The 20,389-nt window shown below is 45.3% G+C and overlaps 2 protein-coding genes across 2 annotated transcripts; one reads left to right on the forward strand and one right to left on the reverse strand.

Moving 5' to 3' along the window:
• Nucleotides 1-194: 194 nt before the first annotated feature.
• Nucleotides 195-18,519, forward strand: POJ06DRAFT_226351 (uncharacterized protein; the record flags this gene model as incomplete). Its single annotated transcript, XM_056185730.1, is given in 25 exon segments — nucleotides 195-1,151; nucleotides 1,170-3,614; nucleotides 3,669-6,097; nucleotides 6,157-6,847; nucleotides 6,905-6,975; nucleotides 7,029-7,684; nucleotides 7,740-8,132; nucleotides 8,183-9,072; nucleotides 9,146-10,030; nucleotides 10,081-10,416; nucleotides 10,472-11,308; nucleotides 11,365-11,386; nucleotides 11,445-11,522; nucleotides 11,574-11,754; nucleotides 11,815-12,066; nucleotides 12,117-12,766; nucleotides 12,825-13,403; nucleotides 13,463-13,785; nucleotides 13,836-14,135; nucleotides 14,186-14,821; nucleotides 14,871-15,866; nucleotides 15,919-16,221; nucleotides 16,284-16,364; nucleotides 16,410-18,263; nucleotides 18,324-18,519. The coding sequence occupies 25 exon segments, from the start codon at nucleotides 195-197 to the stop codon at nucleotides 18,462-18,464; spliced, it is 16,986 nt and encodes a 5,661-aa protein (XP_056041735.1). The 3' UTR covers nucleotides 18,465-18,519.
• POJ06DRAFT_259027 (S-adenosyl-L-methionine-dependent methyltransferase) lies at nucleotides 18,520-20,308 on the reverse strand. Its single transcript, XM_056188329.1, has 5 exons — nucleotides 19,969-20,308; nucleotides 19,619-19,913; nucleotides 19,225-19,559; nucleotides 19,026-19,165; nucleotides 18,520-18,970 (listed from the first exon to the last, which is right to left on the reverse strand). The coding sequence occupies exons 1-5, from the start codon at nucleotides 20,221-20,223 to the stop codon at nucleotides 18,964-18,966; spliced, it is 1,032 nt and encodes a 343-aa protein (XP_056041736.1). The 5' UTR covers nucleotides 20,224-20,308; the 3' UTR covers nucleotides 18,520-18,963.
• Between the last annotated feature and the right edge of the window lie 81 nt (nucleotides 20,309-20,389).

The raw sequence follows: 20,389 nt of genomic DNA on the forward strand, positions 1-20,389 counted from the left end.
ATGTGGGATTTAAATTGCAGCGCGTCGAAGAAATTATTATATGCAAGAAACAACGAACTCGCGCTCCTAGCTTGCTGGCTCGTTTCAGGGGATGACTTCCAACTCATCGTTGACCGGTCTCTCCGTGTGCACTGGAGTCCGAATACTGGTATTGATCATCTGTGGAACAAATTACACTAACTAGAGTAACATAAATGACTGATCCGGTTATCCTGACGGCGTTTCCGCGTCTATTGCACACGGTTCAGGACGCTGATCTGATCTACGCAACGTACTCGGAATCGTTCACGGTCGACAATGCATTCAGGCATCGGGACGAACTTATCCGCGCGTGGGGTCACTTGCTTCATGGATACACTTTAGAACCAGTTGTTACCTTTCTTGTTGTTGACGAATCTGCCACGACGGCCGTCGCTTACGATAGCTCGACGAGAACTCTCGAGACGCACGACGTTCCAGGTCATATCGACGTTAAGTTAGGGACTGGGATTGGTTTCGTTGCCGGGAATCTGCCGGCACTGCCGGTTTCAGTGAATCTGAACGCGGACGTGCTGTCGCTGAAATTGAGTCGCGCAGATTTCCCTGCGGAATTTGGTAAGATTCTTATGTCTCAACTATCTGCGATTGTCAAGCATGGCACGGGCAAGGACAGTCTGAGAGAAGTCGATAGTCTCAGTGTGCTCAACTGTCCAAGCACTATGGTCGACGGGCCGGTGCTACTTCACCATTTGCCGGACTTGACTAAGTCTTCGACTGCTCTCGAATTTCTCAACAAAGATGACTCGGTATCCACTATGACGTACGATGATCTCAATCGACTTAGCTCTATTCTTGCACGTAAAATCTACACCAAATCCGCGACAGGATCTAAGATCATTCCGATTTTAATACCGCAGTCTCCAGCAATGTATGTCGGAGTTCTTGGTGTTTTGCGTGCTGGAAAGGCGTTTTCTCCTCTTGATCCCGAGAACACCCCGCGTGATCGTATTCAGTTTGTACTGGCGGATACGGATGCGGACATTGTTCTCGTCTCGAGCGAGTCGGCTGGATTGGTGGTAGGAATGGGTGTGAAGCCAGTTGTCGTCGAGTTAGAAGAGTTGAAAGGTGAGGAATACGATGGGTTTGAGGATTGCAATGTGATCGGTGATGACGTTGCGTATTGCATGTAGGTTACAAAAATTGGCCGATGTATGGACAGGAATGCGCTGATTTCCGATAGGTACACATCCGGCTCTACCGGCCGGCCGAAGGGTGTTCTTGTCACTCACACAAATGCCACGCAAGCAATCCTTGCTCATACATTCGTACCACAGTTTAAGAGATTTCTCAACTTCGCATCCTTAACGTTTGACGTCTCCGTCCTGGAGATTTTCTTCCCTTGGTATCGCCGAGTTACTCTTGTATCGGCGCATCGTCTCCTTCTCCTGTCGGATCTCACTTACGTTATCAATCGAATGCGGGCCGACTCAGTTGAGCTGACGCCGGCAGTTGCATCTCTTCTAAAGCACGATGAAGTGCCAACGTTGCGTGTGGTTATGACGATTGGAGAGAAACTCACATCTAGCGTTATCCAGCAGTTTGGCACTCCCGGACTACTGTATAACACATATGGTCCCACGGAAGCCACCATTCAGTGCACAGCCGCTGTCGGTGGAACATCTGAGAACTTTTTAGAAGCTGACATCGGTGTTCCATTGAAGACGACCGGAACTATTATCGCTGATTCAGGATGTCAAGACCAAATTAGACCCTTACCCATTGGCTGGGCAGGTGAACTCGTGGTGACCGGTTTCCAGGTCGCGAATGGTTATCTCAATCGCCCCGAACTGACAGAATCAGCGTTTCTTAACGATGATTGCTATGGACGTTGCTATCGTACTGGCGATCTTGGGCGCATTCTTCCGAACGGTAGAATTATCTTCATTGGTCGCGTGTTTGACGGGCAAGTTAAAATCCGCGGTCGTCGTATTGAACTGGGCGAAATTGAGCATGCCTGTGGAAGAGGCGCAGTTGCGTGTATTATTCAGTCTAAAATTTTTGTCGCCACGGATGGTGATGTGGATCATACTCGTCGTTCCGCAGGGAGGATTCTCCCTGGCTATATGCTTCCGTACGACATTTTGCATATTGATAAGATGCCGTTATTGGCTTCAGGCAAAACTGATCGCAAGCGAATTCACGATTATGTGGAGAGAAAGCTGGCGGGTCGCACTGCTTTCGATGACTTGTCGGAAACGTATGCATCAGTTTTGGAAAGTACACTTGCTGAAGCCGTCAAGGAAGTTGTGGGTACGCTTCCGCGCCCAGAGATTTCTCTCCGTTCCATTGGAGTGGATTCTGTTGGTGCCATGCGGGTAGTTAGCCAAGTCAGACGAATCCTCGGGCCAGGTATCTCTATCAGTGTTGCTGATGTTTTGGTAAAGGACACTATTCGTCAGCTATCAGGCTTAGGTTCGGGAGAGGCGTCTGAAAGACTGGCGGTCGAACCAATCCGTAACCTACGCAGCCAGTATGCTTCAGAATTAGGATTGCTTTTGTCAGATGACACTATCGGTGTTTATCCTACGACGCCTCTACAGCAATCCATGCTCTTTGAATCTATGCGAGATCCACGACTCTACAGCAATTATGTTCAGTTCATCGTCAGGAACGTAACGTCCTCGGACAGAATCATTGACGGCATCCGGCATGTGATTGACAACAATGAAATATTGCGCACTGGATTTTTGCCCACGGGTGATGATTTGGCATTTGTGCAACTAGTTTATGCAGATTCGCGACATCTCAAAATTTTCGACAAGTTCCTTGACAAGTTCATGTTCCAAGACACGCGCTTTCCACCTCTCGGAATTAGAGTTACACAGAGAGAGGATGGCGCTTGGATTGTGTGTGTTGTGATTCACCATGCACTATATGACGGATGGGCATTCGACATGTTTTTGCAACAATTGGAGAATGCTATTTTCGAAGAACCGGCAGCCGAGAATCACGTTCAGTTTCGCGAAATTATGCCATATATTTCCGATGCCGAGGACAATAATGTCAATTTCTGGAGGGACTACCTAAAGAATGCTGTAGCTGAATGCTTACCCAAGCTTATGCCATCTCGGGAGCCAATGGCGGACTTCGCGGATAAAATTTCAGTAGATCTTAAAATGTCGAGTGCAGTTATTGGCCATGCAACTAAAAAGTTCAAATTTACAGCTCAGAGTGTTTTCCAACTCGCGTGGGCAGAGGTTCTGTCTGACATTGCCGTAGCAGATAATCAAGGGAGCGTGGATGTCGTATTTGGAACTCTCATATCTCGCCGCATCGCCTTGACTGCAGTTGGTCTTGACTCCGCTATCGGCCCTATGATCACTACTCTACCATTTCGTGTGTCACATCCTTCGAGTGGCAAAACAATTGCGGCAGTACTTCAGCAACTTAGTGCCAACGCCATCTTAGTTATGCAGCACTCAGACTCTAGGTTTAGTGAGATTATGAAATTACTATCGTGCAATGGCACAAGAACTTCATTTTCTGCAAATTTGGGCAGTTTGTTTGTATGGCAACAGTCAGTATCTCAACAATGTCAGAACATTGCCATGGCTGATAGTTTGGATCGTCTCGAAGTAAGGAGCTTGTTAAACCTAACCTGATGAAAGCTGAACCCTAACATGTACCAGTTCGAAGTTTTGTTGGAAGTCGAGCCTTCGGATGAGCAGGTCAGAATCGCACTCACATATCATACTTCGAAATTAGCGAAACCACATGCCGAGATATTATTGCGACAAGTTGAAAGTTTGACGAAGTTCATCGTCAAGTCCCCGGAAGCAGATATCTCAACGCTTAGGTCTGTTGTCTACGATGTAGGAGCCCTGGCCATTGCAAATCCTCATCCAAGAGACTTGAATCAGCGGAAGATCTCTGCCATGGATCTGTTTGACTTCAACTGTACAAACATTGCAGTTCAGTTATTGCAGGAAAATGACAGCATTCGCCAAATCGGCTATCAAGATCTACATCAGATCAGTCAGGGTTATGCAGCAATGTTACGCGAGCGCGGGATTGGCCCCGGAGATATTGTTGGAGTTATTATACCAAAGTCGATGGAGCTCTACGCTATTATACTTGCTCTCTGGACTCTTGGAGCGGTATACGTTCCTGTTGACATATCCACTCCCGTTGCTCGTGTTAACAGCATAATGCAACAAGCGCAGGCAACGTTGTGTTGTGTCACGAAGCCCATTTCGGGGTTGGAACTCGAGTTTGAGATACCAGACTACTCCACAATGCCAAAATGCGTCGATCGTCAGAGGGTTGAGACCTTGCCTTCTGACATTGCGTATGTGATTTTTACATCCGGATCCACGGGCAGGCCTAAGGGTATTAGGGTTTCCCACAACAGTCTTGTCAACAATATCCTGCAGTTATCGGAGTTGTATCCTGCACCTCAGCAAGGATCAACAATGCTTCAGTTCAGCTCCATAGGGTTCGATGTATCGATATTTGAAATCGTGTACTCGCTACATCACCGCATGACGCTTGTCTCTGCTCCAAAGGAAGTTATGCTTCCACGCCTATCAGAGATTATCAATGATTATTCTGTTACTCACCTGAGCATGACTGCAAACGTCGTATCTCTACTGAATCCTGCCCTTGTTGAGAAAGTTGAGTGCACTGTATTAGCTGGAGAATCAATAACGTCAGCAGGCTTGAAATTCTGGGAGCGCTTGCCGGCAATAGTTATCGACGCCTATGGTCCGTCGGAAATGACAAATGTTTGTACTGCATTTATTGACAAGAAGCTTGGAGATGATCTGGAGAATATCGGTTTACCGTTTCCAAATACTTCATGTTTCATTCTTGAACAGGGAAGTACTAGGATCTTACCAATTGGAGCAGTTGGAGAATTGACCTTTGGTGGACACCAGGTCGCTGCCGGATACCTGAATTCTCCAGAGCTCACAGCTGAGAAGTTTGTTAATCTCGGAGATTATGGTACAGTTTATCGAACCGGAGACCGCGCCCGCATGATTGCCGACGGGAGCATAATATTTCTTGGCAGAATGGACCAGCAAGTTAAAGTTCGAGGACAGAGAGTAGAGCTGGACGAAATCAATGTTGTTGCTAGTGGAGTTGCGGATGTTCAACAATGTGTCACGATCGTGGTAGAAGAAAGGCTCGTGTCATTTATTCTTGCAGTAGCAGAATATGACAGTTGTCTTGAAGTAATTGTGCGTGAAGCGCTGGAGGCTGTCTTACCTGCCTACATGGTTCCATCTGATATAATTTTTATCCCCAAAATGCCACTGAATGCGAACGGTAAAGTGGACACCGGAGCTCTGATTACACGTCTACTTGAAGAGGGTGATAACACCGTTGACGATCTAGTTACCCAGGTCGGCACATACCAGGAGCGTGTTTTGGCAGATATTTTCGCAGAGTCAGTACGAAATGTCTCCAGGGACCAAATCAGATTGGGTATTCCGCTTTTCCGATACGGTTTGGACTCCGTTTCCGCGATTCGATTTATTGGTCGTCTGCGCAAAAAAGGATATAGTCTCGCGATTTCTGATATCATGAATAATGCAACGATTCGGACCGTAGTGCAGAGTCATAATTCTAAGCGTTTTGTCAGGGATACAAGTGCTGGAGCCAAGAAGATCAAAGGTTTTGCCTCTGAAGTTCGATACTGGGTTACATCTGCGGGCGTCGACTTGTCGAAAGTGGAGTCCATTTTGCCATGCACAGCTATGCAGGAAGCGTTACTTGGATCTAAGGAACCTTACACAAATAGTTTCCTTCTGAAACTTGCCGACAACGTGGATTTGGTTCGCCTGAAACTTGCTTGGGAGTCCGTCGCTGCAACTCGAGAAATACTGCGGACCACTTTTGTGGATGTTGGTCAGAATTCAATGAGACGATCGTATGCCCAGATTATTGTCAGGCCCAACCAATTGCAATGGAGATATGTCGAGTATAAAGAGAATATTGAAATTGCGGATTTCTTGCAGTCAATGAAGGTCACAATGGGGCCAGCAAGTTGCCCTTATCTTTTGTCAATTTTTGCAAGTGCTTCCCGCTATCTGTGTGTCTCGATGCACCACGCATTGTAAGTATTTGCAAGTGTCTCGCTTAGAGAGGTTACACAGATATCTAAACAGAGATCAGATTTGACGGTTACGCGCTGGATTTGCTTCTCCTCGACGTTATACAAAGCTATAACGGTCAGTCTATTCCACGACGGACATCGCTTTGCAGCGCTATTGAAAATATTGAAAGTGGTGATACTTCACGTGGAGCGTCCATTTTCGCAGACATGCTGAGGGGACATGACGGTATATCGTTTCCAAAATTGCTGACTTCAACTGTCAGCGAAGTTCCTATCCTTGTCTGTAACGCAAAATTGTGTTCAAGGAATTCACTTTCTGCGTTTGAGGTTGCTGTGAAGGAGTCTGGTAGTGCCGTGTGCCCGATTGTTCAAACGGCGTGGGCAAAGCTTTTGTCCTTGATCACTGGCACCGATGACGTGGTGTTCGGATCCATTGCGAGCGGGCGGGGAACATTTCCAGGTAGTGATGACGTCGTGGGTCCAATATTCTATAGCTATCCTGTACGTTCCAAAATTTCAGCGGCATCCACGAATGCTGAGATAATACGGGAGATGGAACAGCTTGACAAGGAGTCCAAGAAGTACCCGTTCACTCCAATTCGCGACATCTTGAAGAAAGTGGCATTGGAGCATCCCGGTGCACAGAGCTTGTTTGATACCATGCTTATATTGCAGTACTCCCAGACAGATAGAAGCGGACTTGAAAACGAAATTTGGGAGTGTGTGGATGAGAGCAACGACATCGGTGGTGTGAGTAACTCCACATTGGTCTAATATTTTGGTGTCTATTTTGACAAATTTTTCTAGCTATCTGTCATTTTAGATATTAGACGCAAGCAAGAGCCGGACGTGTTGGAATATTGTCTGCAGTATCAGAGGTAGGATGGACGTAGTGGATGTTGTCTGTGTCATGTCTAATTTAGCATCTTAGGTCTTTACTGGATGAATCACAAGCCAAATTAATACTCGACACGTTTGATCTGATTCTTGATGATACTACTCGTCGGCTGCAAGCCAGAGTGTTGGATTTCTGTACTCACACGGAGTTAAAACTCTCTTTATCCCCGGATCCAATTAGACTACAATCTCAAGGATTCAAGTATCTACACAGTGCCTTTGAAATCAATTCAATAGTTCTACCCAATCATACTGCTTTGGAATTTCTGCATGACGACGGTCGAGTTGAAAGCTGGTCGTACCGCGAGTTAAACAACGAGGCAGATCAACTGGCTCGATATCTCTGTCAAGTGTGTGACGTAGAAGTGGAGGATTCGGTTCCAATATGCGTGTCCAAGTCTCCTGAATTTTACAAGTCAATTCTTGGTACTTTGAAGGTTGGCGCTGCATTCTGTCCTATTGATCCGTCTATGCCGCCAAGCCGAATTGCCTATATGCTCCGGGAGCTCCAGGCAAAGATAGTACTCGTGAATAATTCCTCTGAAAAGTGCATTGCGCCACTTCTCTCCAGTGAATATCTTGACGTACAGGTTGTGAACATTTCGACGACATTTGATGATGTCGATCCCGAAGAGTACTATCGGAGTCGACTAGATGACAGCATTACTGCGTACAGGATATTTACGTCCGGTAAGGAGACGGTATCATGGTACGACGTAGATTAGACGAAGCTGACTATGATAAGGAACGACCGGGAGGCCAAAAGCGGTAGAAGTCGAGGTCAGAAACGCTGTTCAAACGATTTTGGCATCCAAGGACTTTGTTCCCTATCATGCCCGGACGCGCCTCCTTCAATATGCGTCTCCCAGCTTTGATATGTCTATCTACGATTGCTTCTTTGCTTGGTCATTTGGTCTTACGCTATGTGCAGCTGATCAGCGGACTCTGATAACAGATTTAGAATTAGTTATCAACAAGTTTGAGGCAACTCTCTTGGACCTGACCCCGAGTGTTGCTTCCACTATTCGACATGTCAATGTTCCATCAGTAGAGTGCTTGTATTGCATTGGAGAAATCTTGCCCCAGAATATCGTTGACGAATGGGATGGAGCATGCGTGAATTCATATGGTCCAACCGGTAAATACAGCCTGTATCCGTCTTTGGATATTGTTGACAGTTGATTTTAGAAGCTTCTATGTGTTGCACGATTACGCCCACGTCCAAGGCAACTCGAAGCACAATTATAGGGCGCCCTTTTCCGACCGTCTCGTTCTATATTCTTAACCCGGCGACGAGAGATATATTGCCCTTCCTGTCTTGCGGTGAACTCTGTATCGGCGGTTACCAAATCGCCCGCGGCTACTATCGAAAGGAAGCTCTTACCGCTGACAAATTTATCCTACTGCCAGGCGGGGATACTCTCGTATTTCGAACGGGAGATTTAGCTAGGATGCAAGAAGATGGATCCGTTGAATTTCTTGGACGGAAGGATGATCAAGTGAAGCTTCGAGGCGTTCGAATTGAATTGCAAGAAATCGACTCTGTTATTCGTATGCAGGCTGAGAACAATGATCTGTTCAACGGTGTGTGTACGTTGATATTGCGGCCACCAACTGACGAATCCCGACCACAAGTAGTATCGTTTATAGCGTTGAAGACTGCAGACGGCCCGGGTTGTCGTGTACTGAAAATCACGGAGTCGATCGATAGACTCCTAGGGATTGCTCGTGATGCATGTGAGTCGTTTCTACCCGACTACATGGTCCCTACTGCTATTATTCCAATATCTAGAGTGCCACTTTCGACCGCGGGCAAGGTATCTAAGGCTCACCTTCAAATTGCTTACAATGAGTTCTCGGTTGCTTCCAAGAGCACAGAAGGCACGGCGGTAGATAATTTCTCACGAATACAAGCTCAAATTCGTGACGTTTTCGCGGAAGTTAGTGGAGTCCCACCTTGTGATATTCGGTTGGATACAACATTGTACCAGCTAGGGATGGATAGTATATCGGCAGTTCAGATTGCGTCTCAGCTGAATAGGTCTGGATTGCACTGTACTGCAATAGACGTTGTAAAAGTAAGCTCGAGAAAGCAACGATTGGCGCATTCATTAATCCAACCCAAAGTATACTAATATGTTTATGCATTAGGGCCTTACCATCGAACGGCTTGCTGGGGTTGTTAAATTTGAATCGAGGACAAAGGCTGAGGATATAGCAGGAATATTTGACAGCCAATGTCGCCCTAGACTAGTAGAAGAATTTGGTCTCGCAGTTACCGGTATTTCACATGTTTATCCATGCACTCATACCCAGGAAGGAATTCTTTCACAATTTCAGGCTAGCGCTGGCCAATTATACTTTAATCATATAGTCTTTGAGATTCCAGAGACTCTTCGATACGATCAATTGTTTGAAGCGTGGTTGTCGGTTGTTCACAAGTATGACATTTTGCGAACCGGGTTTTGGGAGTTGGATCGCGAAATGGGAACTTCTTATGCTCAGCTCATTTATTCCGTTCCGGAGTTCAATTGGATCAGATCTACTTCTGACAACTTGGCGCAATTTGTTGACGAGAGAGTAAGGGAATACAGTCAGTATTCCCTTAGTCATCTTCATTTACCCCAAATGTTCTTGGAGTATATTGATTCGCGAGTCGGAGAGGCTCGGTATTTGCTTATGGCCGCGAACCACGCTATTTTCGACGCTATGTCACTCGACGTAATTTTAAGCGATGTATCTGATCTTCTCACTGATGTGGGGCTAAACGAGCGAGACTCGTCATATAAGGACGTCTTGAACGACATACTGCGCCTACAATCATTGGCGACCAGTGACAGTGGCGGTCAATTTTGGAAGAAGAGTCTCGGTACGGCAAGCGTTACACGAATGCCAAATTTGAATCCTTTCCGGATAGACGTGCTTGATAGAAAAACAGTCGAGAGACAGCTCTCATTGACATACGAGCAGCTTCAGAAACTCTGTGCGAAATTGAATGTATCAGTCCAGTCTGCTGGAGCGGCGACATGGGCTAAAGTATCGTGCCAATGACTGATGTAATTGAGCTGCGGCTAATGTCTAAGTAGCTATTGTCGACCTACGTTGGAGAGCCAGAAATCATCTTCGGGCTGGTTCTGTCGGGTCAAACCGGCATTGAATCGGCGTCATTTTCGTTGTTCCCGTGCCTGACTACACTTCCATTTCGAGTTCGTGTCTCAGGGCTGAATTCGGAACTCCTACACGATGTGGATCAACAAGCAAGTGCCATTCTCGAGTACCAGCATACTCCTTATAAATTTATCCGGGATATTATTGGCATGCAAGAGTCCTTGTATGACAGCGTCTTTCTTTACCAGAAAGTTCCCGGTCATTCTAATAAGTCGTTTCCTTGGAGGAGGCGTTTCGACCAGGCTATTACGGAGGTATGGGTAACGGTAATTTGTTTATTAATTGGTTCATATATGTAACAGGATATAGTACACATGCTCACTGGAAATGGAACCGCTCGGCAATGGGACTGTCATATCTCGTGTTCACGTCAACCAATCGGTAATCCCGACTGAACAAGCGGGCATAATCCTCCAACAGTTTGATGCCATTTTGTGTGAGCTCCTGACAGTGCCGCATCGAAGCTGTTTGCACCTAGAACTTCCAATTGACATGCTTTCTATTATGCCACCTAGACTGGATCAAATCCCCTCAGATGTTAAGCTTCTGCACGAGTTTGTTGAACGACAAGCACGACTCACACCCGAAGACATTGCTCTGGAGTTTGCAACTGTAATTGAAGAAGGCCGGGTGGAGATGAACAGATGGTCTTATATTGAGCTTAACAGACAAGCGAACAAAGTAGCTAACTATATCTTATCCACATACGTGGTACGACCAAACGACAATATAGCCACTTGCTTTGAGAAGAGTCCAGAAGCATCATTTGCACTTCTTGGAGTTTTGAAGGCCGGTTGCTCGTTCTTAGCTATTGACGTCGCAGCCCCAATGGATCGGAAGCGGTTCATTGTGGATGATTCTGACGCCAAGTGTATCCTGACACATGATGTACTGCTCGAAATGCTTGAGACTAAAGAGCTGAAACTTCCTATTGTTTCCGTCACTTCGCAGGCTGTCTCAAAGTCTCCTGACACACCTCCGTCTGTTCATCTTCAACCGGAAAATCTGTGTTACTGTCTTTACACGTCTGGCTCTACAGGTAGCCCAAAGGGATGCATACTCACTCACGAGAATGCGGTTCAAGGAATGCTTGCATTTCAGCGACAGTTCGATGGAACTTGGACTAAAGGCTCCAGATTTTTGCAAGTGAGTCCGTTCTCAAACTTTATATCGGCATTTGGAACTAATGCAATAATGTCTAGTTTGCATCTTTCCATTTTGATGGTAAACCTTAATAGAATATTTGGTTCTAAATGTGCTTGCATGTCTAATGTTGTTACAGTGAGCGTTTTGGAACAATTTTGGAGTTGGTCAGTCGGCATTACCGTTTCATCCGCACCACGAGACTTAATTTTGAAAGGTAATCGTAACTGTGGAGCTAATTGTGCGTAACTAATTCAGTTTTCACTAGACTTAAGTCTAACAATACGTGCGCTTGGTATTACGCACGTAGACTTGACTCCATCCTTGGCAGCATTATTAAAACCAGCAGATGTGCCGTCCCTTTGTAATGGACTGTTCGTTACCGGCGGGGATTTGCTTAATCAAGAGGTCTTGAACACTTGGGGCGATATGAAAGTTATATACAATGCGTATGTAGCTTTCCATGGATCTGCTTGTTCGAGTATGGTGGTGTATGCTGACCTGCGTAGGTACGGACCAACTGAAGTCACCATAGGCTGTACGATGCGTAAGCAAGCTCCGAAATATATCCGTCCTTCAAATATAGGAGAGCAGTTTGACAACGTCGGCACTGTCGTCGTTTTTCCTTCTACAGACGTGGCTGTCCCTAGAGGAGCGATTGGTGAACTATGTGCTTATGGGAAGCTTGTAGGCAATGGATACATTAATCGTCCCGATCTTACAGCACAAAATTTTGTCCACAATGACAAGCTTGGAACAAAGTACAATGCTTTACTATCCTCTTCTTTATATTAGACTGACATGGCCTTAGGATGTATCGGACTGGCGATATGGTGAGACTGCTTCCTGATATGTCCTTCGATTTTGTTGGCCGCAAGGACACCCAAGCCAAACTGAGAGGCCAGCGTCTTGAAATTGGAGAGATAAATTCTGTCATAAGGCAATCGTCGGAGCATATTCGCGAAGTTGCTACGTTGATTCTGAAACGCTCCGCACATCATAGGGATCAGTTGGTGAGCTTTGTTGTGATGTCCACGGATTCCTCTGATGAAGGGCTGATTCCTGCTTCTCCTACTACGAATTCGACTGTGCTTTCTGTTTTTGAATTTTGCAAGTCCAAGTTACCGGCCTACATGGTCCCGACATTTATATTGCCACTGCGGAAGATACCGTTATCTGTCAATAACAAAATCGACAGTAAGGCTTTAGCGAAACTATATACTGAGGCAACACCAGAGGGCCTTAGATACTGTTCGCAACGCAGCTTATGCCATGAGTCATTGAATACGATCGAATTGGAATTACGAGACCAGATTAGCGCATTGCTCGACCCCGGAGCTCCGTCTATCTGGCGCAGCACTACGTTCTTTGAGCTTGGGTTTGACTCCATATCTCTGGTCGGTCTTCTAAAACGTTTACGGAAGAAATATAGCAAATTGACATTATCTACGCTGATGCGATGTATGTCATCCCTGTAAATTACTTTAAATTTATGTCGCATAATTCTAATTCGATATAGTCCCGTCGATTGAATTCCTAGCCAAACATATTTTGCAAGATGATGGCTCAGTAAATCATGAAGTCCATGAACCGCAACAGTATCAGTTCTTGAATTATCACGACCAAGCGTATTGCGAGCTGGATCTACAGGCTGATGATATTGAGTACATAATCCCATGTACGCCTCTACAGGAAGGCATAATTGCCCGTGCTTTGAGTTCAGAGAATGATATGCTATATTTTAGCAAATTTTTCTTTGAGCTTTATGAAGGGGTCGATACCTCAAGACTGCGACAATGCTGGAATGCTGTCGTTCATCAAAATCAAGCTCTCCGAGCGTCATTCTTTCAGTCCGAGCTAGGCGTGGCTCAAGTGATTTTGAAAGATTGGACGCCGGTCTGGCTAGATAATACGAATGCAGTAGGAGATTATCGTCAGCTGGCGAGCAACTTGCTGAGGGAGCATTGGAAAAATGTCAAGCTGTCACGTCCGCCACTGATTTTCAGCGTCATGTCCACTGGCCAATCGGAGATCCTATTTATGGGAATATTTCATGCGCTCTATGATGCGATATCTATGCGAACTATTCTAGATGATGGTACGGTGATTCGCTGTTACACCTTTACTTGTAGTCATGATTATTAACGAAGTCCGCAGTCATCAAGCTGTACTTTTATGTCGGAGTTCCAAGTCGCCCATCATTCGTGGAGGCCATCTATCGGATCCAGTCCTCGGTTGACCTGACAGGCGCTAAAGCGTTCTGGACTGAGAATTTTGCTTGCATTGACCTTCAACCATCACCGAAGCTACAGAGTAGCGCGGCCACTAGCGCAATGATTCATCGTATCTGTTCTTTGCCATACACCGAAATCCAAGAAGGCGCTAGGCTTTTACGATGTACTCCGCAAGTGCTCCTGCAGACAGCCTTTGCTGTTACTCTCTCACAATTACAGGGTACTGCGGTGTCTTTCGGGATAGTTGTAAGCGGATATATTTAATTCTCGAAATTTTTAACACTAAGGCTTTGTAGGTCTCCGGAAGATCGTTTCATGACCTGGACAACGTTGTTGGGCCACTGTTTAACACGCTTCCATTGGCCATAGATCTCGCTGCCTATCGATCATATCGAGATATTGTGTGCTGCTTGCAACAGTATTCGGCTCTCATTATGGACTATATGCACACTCCATTAAGAATGATACGGAAATGTCTCAATATTTCTGCGGAGACTGACCTTTTCAATGCTCTTTTTGTCTTCCAGAATAAATCTGTGTCGGAAATCGAAGATAGTCTGTGGAGGTCTATTCCTTCAAACGACTATATAAGCGACGTATGCCAATTGTGTATGGATTTGCGGTATTGGTGACTTACAATCTATAGTTCTATATATCGTTGGAAGTGGAATACTCTCGCGAGATAGTTAATCTGACCTTGGGCTATCTCCGATCGTTTATTGACGACAAGTCGGCCCAACTATTTTTAGAGTGTGTCGAACTTACGGTCAATGAGATTATTTGTGAGCCGGACAGCGTTGTAGGTATTAGCTGCGCGTTGAAGCAAGTACATTCCGGAACGCAAGCCCGGACTTCACTGCAACTCCCACATATTGAAACTGTTGATCCGGTTGTACTAGAAAAACTTCGCCAGGCAGTTGCTGACATTGCAAGGATAGAGAAAACAGATGTGCAAGATGAAGTTTCAATCTTCCACTATGGTCTAGATAGTATTGATTCTATTAGGCTTTCGGCGTCGTTGGGTCGAGATGCCATTAACCTGCCGCTCAGTACGATTTTGAGGCATCCGTCCATTAGATCCATGGCACGAGCACTGGTGAATCCTCCTGATCAGAGGCTCGCCGGTGAAGACTCTTCTGATAACATTTCGGTAAAAAGTGCTCTGCAATTGTCCGCGCCACTTATAGCTGAAGAATGCGAAGACGTGTATAACTGTACGCCAATGCAGGACGGTATATTGACGGAGTTCTTATCCTCTGAAAATGCCCTTTACGTCAATCATGTGGGTATATTACTATCTAATGACGCTGTTCATTATTAACAATAAATAGGATGTTTTACTTGTACACGATCATGTTGATTTTGATAGACTGAAGCATGCCTTGCTGACAACATTGGACGCAAACGCTATATTTAGATCGAAGTTTGTTGCGTTAGATACATTACTGGTCAATTCTACCTCTCATTTTGGGATGGCTGTGCTGAAAGCTGCGACCAAAGGCTTCGCTTACCAAACAGTTCATGATGCCACATGGACTGCAGAAGTACAATCGATCATTGACCGCATCTCTAGGATTATCGATCCCTTTCTGGGTCCACCGGTGCATCTCCAGATTATTGAGTCTGAAACTAAGCGAGCAATTATGCTGTCACTGTCACATGCGCTGTATGACGGGCACTCTATAGGGTTATTTTTTAAGGACGTTTACGAGGCGTACGAACGGTCACAACCAATACTGCGACCCGATTTTAGACCGTTGCTCTGCAGGATAATTGCTGGCTCGCAGGGAGAGTACCACATTGGTTACTGGCGGGCCCAACTAGCCGGTAGCAGTATAGACGATTTCCCTGATCTCGATCCTATAACGAATGCGATAGATCGCTCAACGTTAGTACGCCGAGCGGAAATATCGAGCAAAATTGGCCCGCAGGAGTTATCGGTGTTTGCGAAGCGAATTGGTGTTACTTTTCAGACTATTGGGCAGACGTGTTGGGCAGTTTTGCTCTCCTACTACCTCGGATTGTCAGAAGTGGTCTTTGGAACGGTTCTATCCGGGCGAACTACCGAGGACGACGAACAGGTGCAATTTCCAAGTATGGTTACGGTACCTACGCGAGCCAGCATTTGGGGTGACTTTTCGAGTATGCTTCGTCGTATGCAGGACTATGTGAATGGTTCCCGCGATCATCAGTATACACGTTTGTCTTCCATTTTTCAGGCTGTTTCTTCAGGACGAAAACTGTTCCATACGCTGTTTATATATCAGATACGCGAAGAATCTAAGTACAATCTATGGAAGTCGATTGGTGGATGGTCAGTCGTTGAGGTATGCCTTTCGATATCGAGGTTTATTCTGTTCTCCGCTAATAGCTTCGTAGTATTCTGTAGCTATAGAGTTTGAGCAGACGGCCGATTCTATGACATGGAGAGTAGCCGCAAAGGCTTCCAAAGTTGGACAAAAGAGTGCGGATGCACTAGTCCAGCAGCTGGACGCTATACTGTTGCAGATGTTACAGTCTCCAGAATCATGCTCTTATTGTGGATCGCTGAATATTGATGGAGGGCTGTCACTGTTCAGCCTTGTCGAAGTTTCGTACGGTGAATTACGGCAGATGATCAATGATAAAATGATGGATGGAAGCAATGTTATTGAAAGCTATGCAACTCAAGAGCATTTGCAGGTACGGTCTCTTGCATTATTCAGCATGAGTTGCTGTTCATAGCCTAACATGATTGCATTTAGGTATGCGTAGCCGAAGATAAAACTAGAATTGCTTTGAGAGGCTGTGTTGGGGAGCTTTGTGTAGTTCAGCACGAAAGTAATGTATGTCTTCAATGAGTACAATCGAGATACGTCTAACTTGACTAGGAGTTAAAATTAGTACCATGTGGAGTTCGAGCTCGCATACTAGCCACTGGTGAATTGAAATACGAAGGGCTAGTGAGAGATATTGTGAAATTTGACGGCCAAACGCTTGACCTGGAAAGGGTCTCCCGTGCAGTGTGTGGAGCATCAGCCGAAATTGCCGAAAGCCGGTCAGTTATCGCGAGGACTGCTGACCAGGATATAATCGTGACTTTTATTGTTGGCAATAGCGATCAAGCTGGAATTGTATCGACAGCCTTCAGAAATGCACGAAAATCTCTGCATGAAAGAGTGCTGCCGTCATTTATCATACCTCTGCGATCGACCGTGCTCACAGTCAAGGATCTTTATAATGACAATATGTTACTTAACATGTTCCTGAATATGGAAGCGAAAGCTCTGGAACCATTCACTCTGGCAGGCTCTTGCTCTGGACAGTGGAATCCCCTTGAGAGGTCTCTTCAGAAAGTGCTTTCACTCGTATCAGGAATAGATGAGGCGCATATTCAGAAGACTGACAGCATTTTTCACTTAGGCTTGGACTCGATCTCTTGCATTCAGCTCTCCAATTTACTGCGAAGCGACAATATCTTTTTAAGCGTCAGTGAGATTGTTGCGTGTGAGTCTTTAGAGTCGATGGCCCAACTTGCCGAACAGCATCAGACCAATTCGGCCGGAACGACCATTGCTGCGGCTCCCGAAGTCTGCTTTCTGCAGAATCTGGACATAGAGCGGTTGGCTTCGAAGTATGGGTTTACAGATGATATGGTTCAGGCAGTCCTACCCGCTACCCCGGGGCAGGTATATATGCTTTCTGCATGGCAGACGTCTCAAAACGTTCTCTTCATGCCGACTTTTTGTTACTACTCAGATATTGATCTCGATGAGTCTGCCATTGAATTCGCTTGGAATCGATTGGTTGACAATCTTCCAATCTTGCGCACGACATTTGTTGCGACAGATAGTGTCGATTTCCCGATATTGCAGATAATTTTGAAGCCAAATTACGTCCCCTGCACTATATCCTTCAGCTCGAGATTCGATTCGCAATCAAACGCTGCCTTTGAAACCCTACCCGTGCATTTACATGTTTCTGGCCGCAAGATTTATGTGACGATACACCACGCGTTGTACGACGCTGGGAGCCTAAGAGTGACTTTAGCTGGGTTGTCAGATTTGTGCCAGGACGGTACGAAATCAGAAATATTTTGGTCCAATGCAACCAGAGACGAATTCATCTTCAAGGCTATTGGTAATGTTGAGTGTAAGCGCGAATTCTGGAGTTCTCAACTTCGCGAGGCTTCTACCGTTGAACATACTCAGTACAATTATCCCAGGTATACGCAATTCCGACAAGATTGTCTTGCTTCAGCCCCAAAGATTTCATCGTACTGTCGAAGGCTGGGATTTGGTGTTAGTTCCTTGCTCTTTGCTGCTTATGCGATTGTATATCACAGAGAAGTTCTTCGATCTTCATCTCATGAAGTCACTTTCGGTGTCTACAACTCGGGTCGTATGGAGAATATCGCAGGTTTATCCGATCTCCCGTACCCGACGCTCAGCATTCACCCGGTGGCGGTTTGGATCAAACCGTCATTGCGTGTCCTGGCTCAGGATATCCATAACACCATGTTACAGATAAACAAGGAATCGAGATCGCAGGTCTCTCTGTTTGACATTAAGCGGTGGACAGGAGTGTCGATTAACAGCACAGTGAATTTCCTACAGGGAGTGCAGCAAAAGATAGGAATATTTAATCAGGTTACTGATGATTCGCTCGATGTGAATGGACCCTGTTACAATAGCAATCGATTGAATCGTATGATTGAGGACAATTTGGCCAAAAACGCAGTGAATGTGAGTCAGCTGCAGACCATAATGTTGAATAATCTGAAGCTGAATACTGACAGAGAATAGGTTAACCTTGATGTCGAATTCTCGTTAGCGGATGATAAGTTGAATATCGGCGTGTTTTATCGCAAGGAAGCCTTGGACGGATGCGACGGAAAGGACATCATTGCAAGCATAGCTGAAATTCTAGAGAATGAGTTGACATAGATTGCGTGGGTGATCATGAGAAGATATTATGTCCCGCCCGAGACTAAATATATTTGCAATGCCATGAGTTTATTTAGTGTTGTTGCTCGCGTAGTATACAAAGTATTTGTTATGAACCAATTAGAGGATTGCAAGATGCTTAGCAAGCAAACTGGGCACCGACGACCTAAATGAAACCATCTCGAAAACCACACAAATTGCAGAGTTAACTAACAGCAAACGGAGAGCCAAAATCCTACTAATACACGACCATTAACTTTTAAGTAGCCCGAATAAACAATTATAACACAATCAAGCAGACCACCAACACTGACCATATATAAAGCGGTACCTCAAATGGCAATAGAAATGCACAATTCGATAAATAGGAAAGGAATGCGCGGATAACCATGACATAAATCTCTTAGATCGACAAAACCATGTAGTACAGTTCTATGGTACAAGTTGCACAACGTCAGAGAGCAAATAAATTCTATATTCTTCGGCTGATCGATATTATTTAACACCTAGAGTATCAATTAGTATCTTTCGCAAACATTATCATTAAGGGGAACGACGCACATCTTGTATTCGCAGTGACCCGATGAGATCCGGGACTCGTCTTCTTCTGGTTGGAATTGATAATCAATTGTTATGTCGAGATCTCTAGGATTCGCATTGTTAGGCTTGTTCGTAAGACGCCCGGTAATAACCTCTCCGTGCTTGATAAAAATTTAGCAATGTACTTCAAATAACTCTCCAGCGATAAATTAAAACTTACGTTAATTGTCAACGTTTCTCTAGTGTAAAACACGGTTTGTTTCCAATGCGTGTATTTTGCATGTGGGCCAGTCGAGAATCGAATCGGCTTATGACACCTTGAGAATTCAATATCAAACCACGCGATAAATGCATGGACAAAATCATTGCGACGAGCCTTGATAGCAAAATCTTTTGAGAACTCGAGATCCGTCTTCTGAACCGTGTAAAGGTTGAGGTCAAGAATTGGGCAAGCATCCGTCACTACCGCTTTCATGTCGACAGTGTCGACGAGTGGCTCTGTGAGGGCGACTTCTTGAAATGGCGAGTAATCAAACCCGTACACGTCTGACCAAACTGCCTAGCTAGATTAATACCCTTCCAATAATGGCAATGCGAACGAAGACTATACATACACCCAATTTTCTCTTCTTTATAATCACCGTCCTCGATCCCAGCAAGATGAAGAGTAGCTCTATCGGGGAATATGAGGCCATCAGGAACCAGATATCTGTCTCTGGCGTAGAGAACTGTGTCCAGCATGCTCTCGTACAACAAGAAATATCCCATCCACTCGGAGATGATAATATCGACTTTGTCGAATGGCAACACGACCTCTTCCATCTTGCCTTTCAGCAGCGTGATTTTATCCGACAGGCCGTTCAATTCAACAATCTTATTGGCCATATCAATGATAGTCGACATATCAACCTGGGATACACTCAGTATAAAAGACTTCACCACCGGAAATAAATCATAGACCTACGCCAATAACGTGTTTTGCGCCAGCCCTCGCAGCGAACATTGACAAAATTCCAGTACCACATCCAACGTCTAAGACAACTTTTCCTCTAAACATGTGGCTGTTTTGATAAATCGCATTTCGATATGACAGCGTGCGGGTCTCATCCTTTAACATCTCCTCATGAATGCCAAAATGGTCGTATGACGAGAAGTAATGGCGCTCGCTAAAGGTCAGATTAGTTTCTGAGCTGGAGGAAGTATGTTGCGACGTCGACATCTTGATTCAGTTAACACAATGTCGATAATTAAAAGAGGACTATCGCGATCAAAAGAAATTGAACTTGTAAATGAGATCTAATACAGATAACGGAACCTCAAAAAAAATATCCTTAGGGGCCAAACTCTAAATCGTCTCTCAGAATACTTACCCGGCGTCAATTTTG

The sequence above is a fragment of the Lipomyces tetrasporus genome (assembly GCF_029532465.1).
Source record: "Lipomyces tetrasporus strain NRRL Y-64009 chromosome Unknown POJ06scaffold_9, whole genome shotgun sequence".
NCBI lineage: Eukaryota > Fungi > Ascomycota > Lipomycetes > Lipomycetales > Lipomycetaceae > Lipomyces > Lipomyces tetrasporus.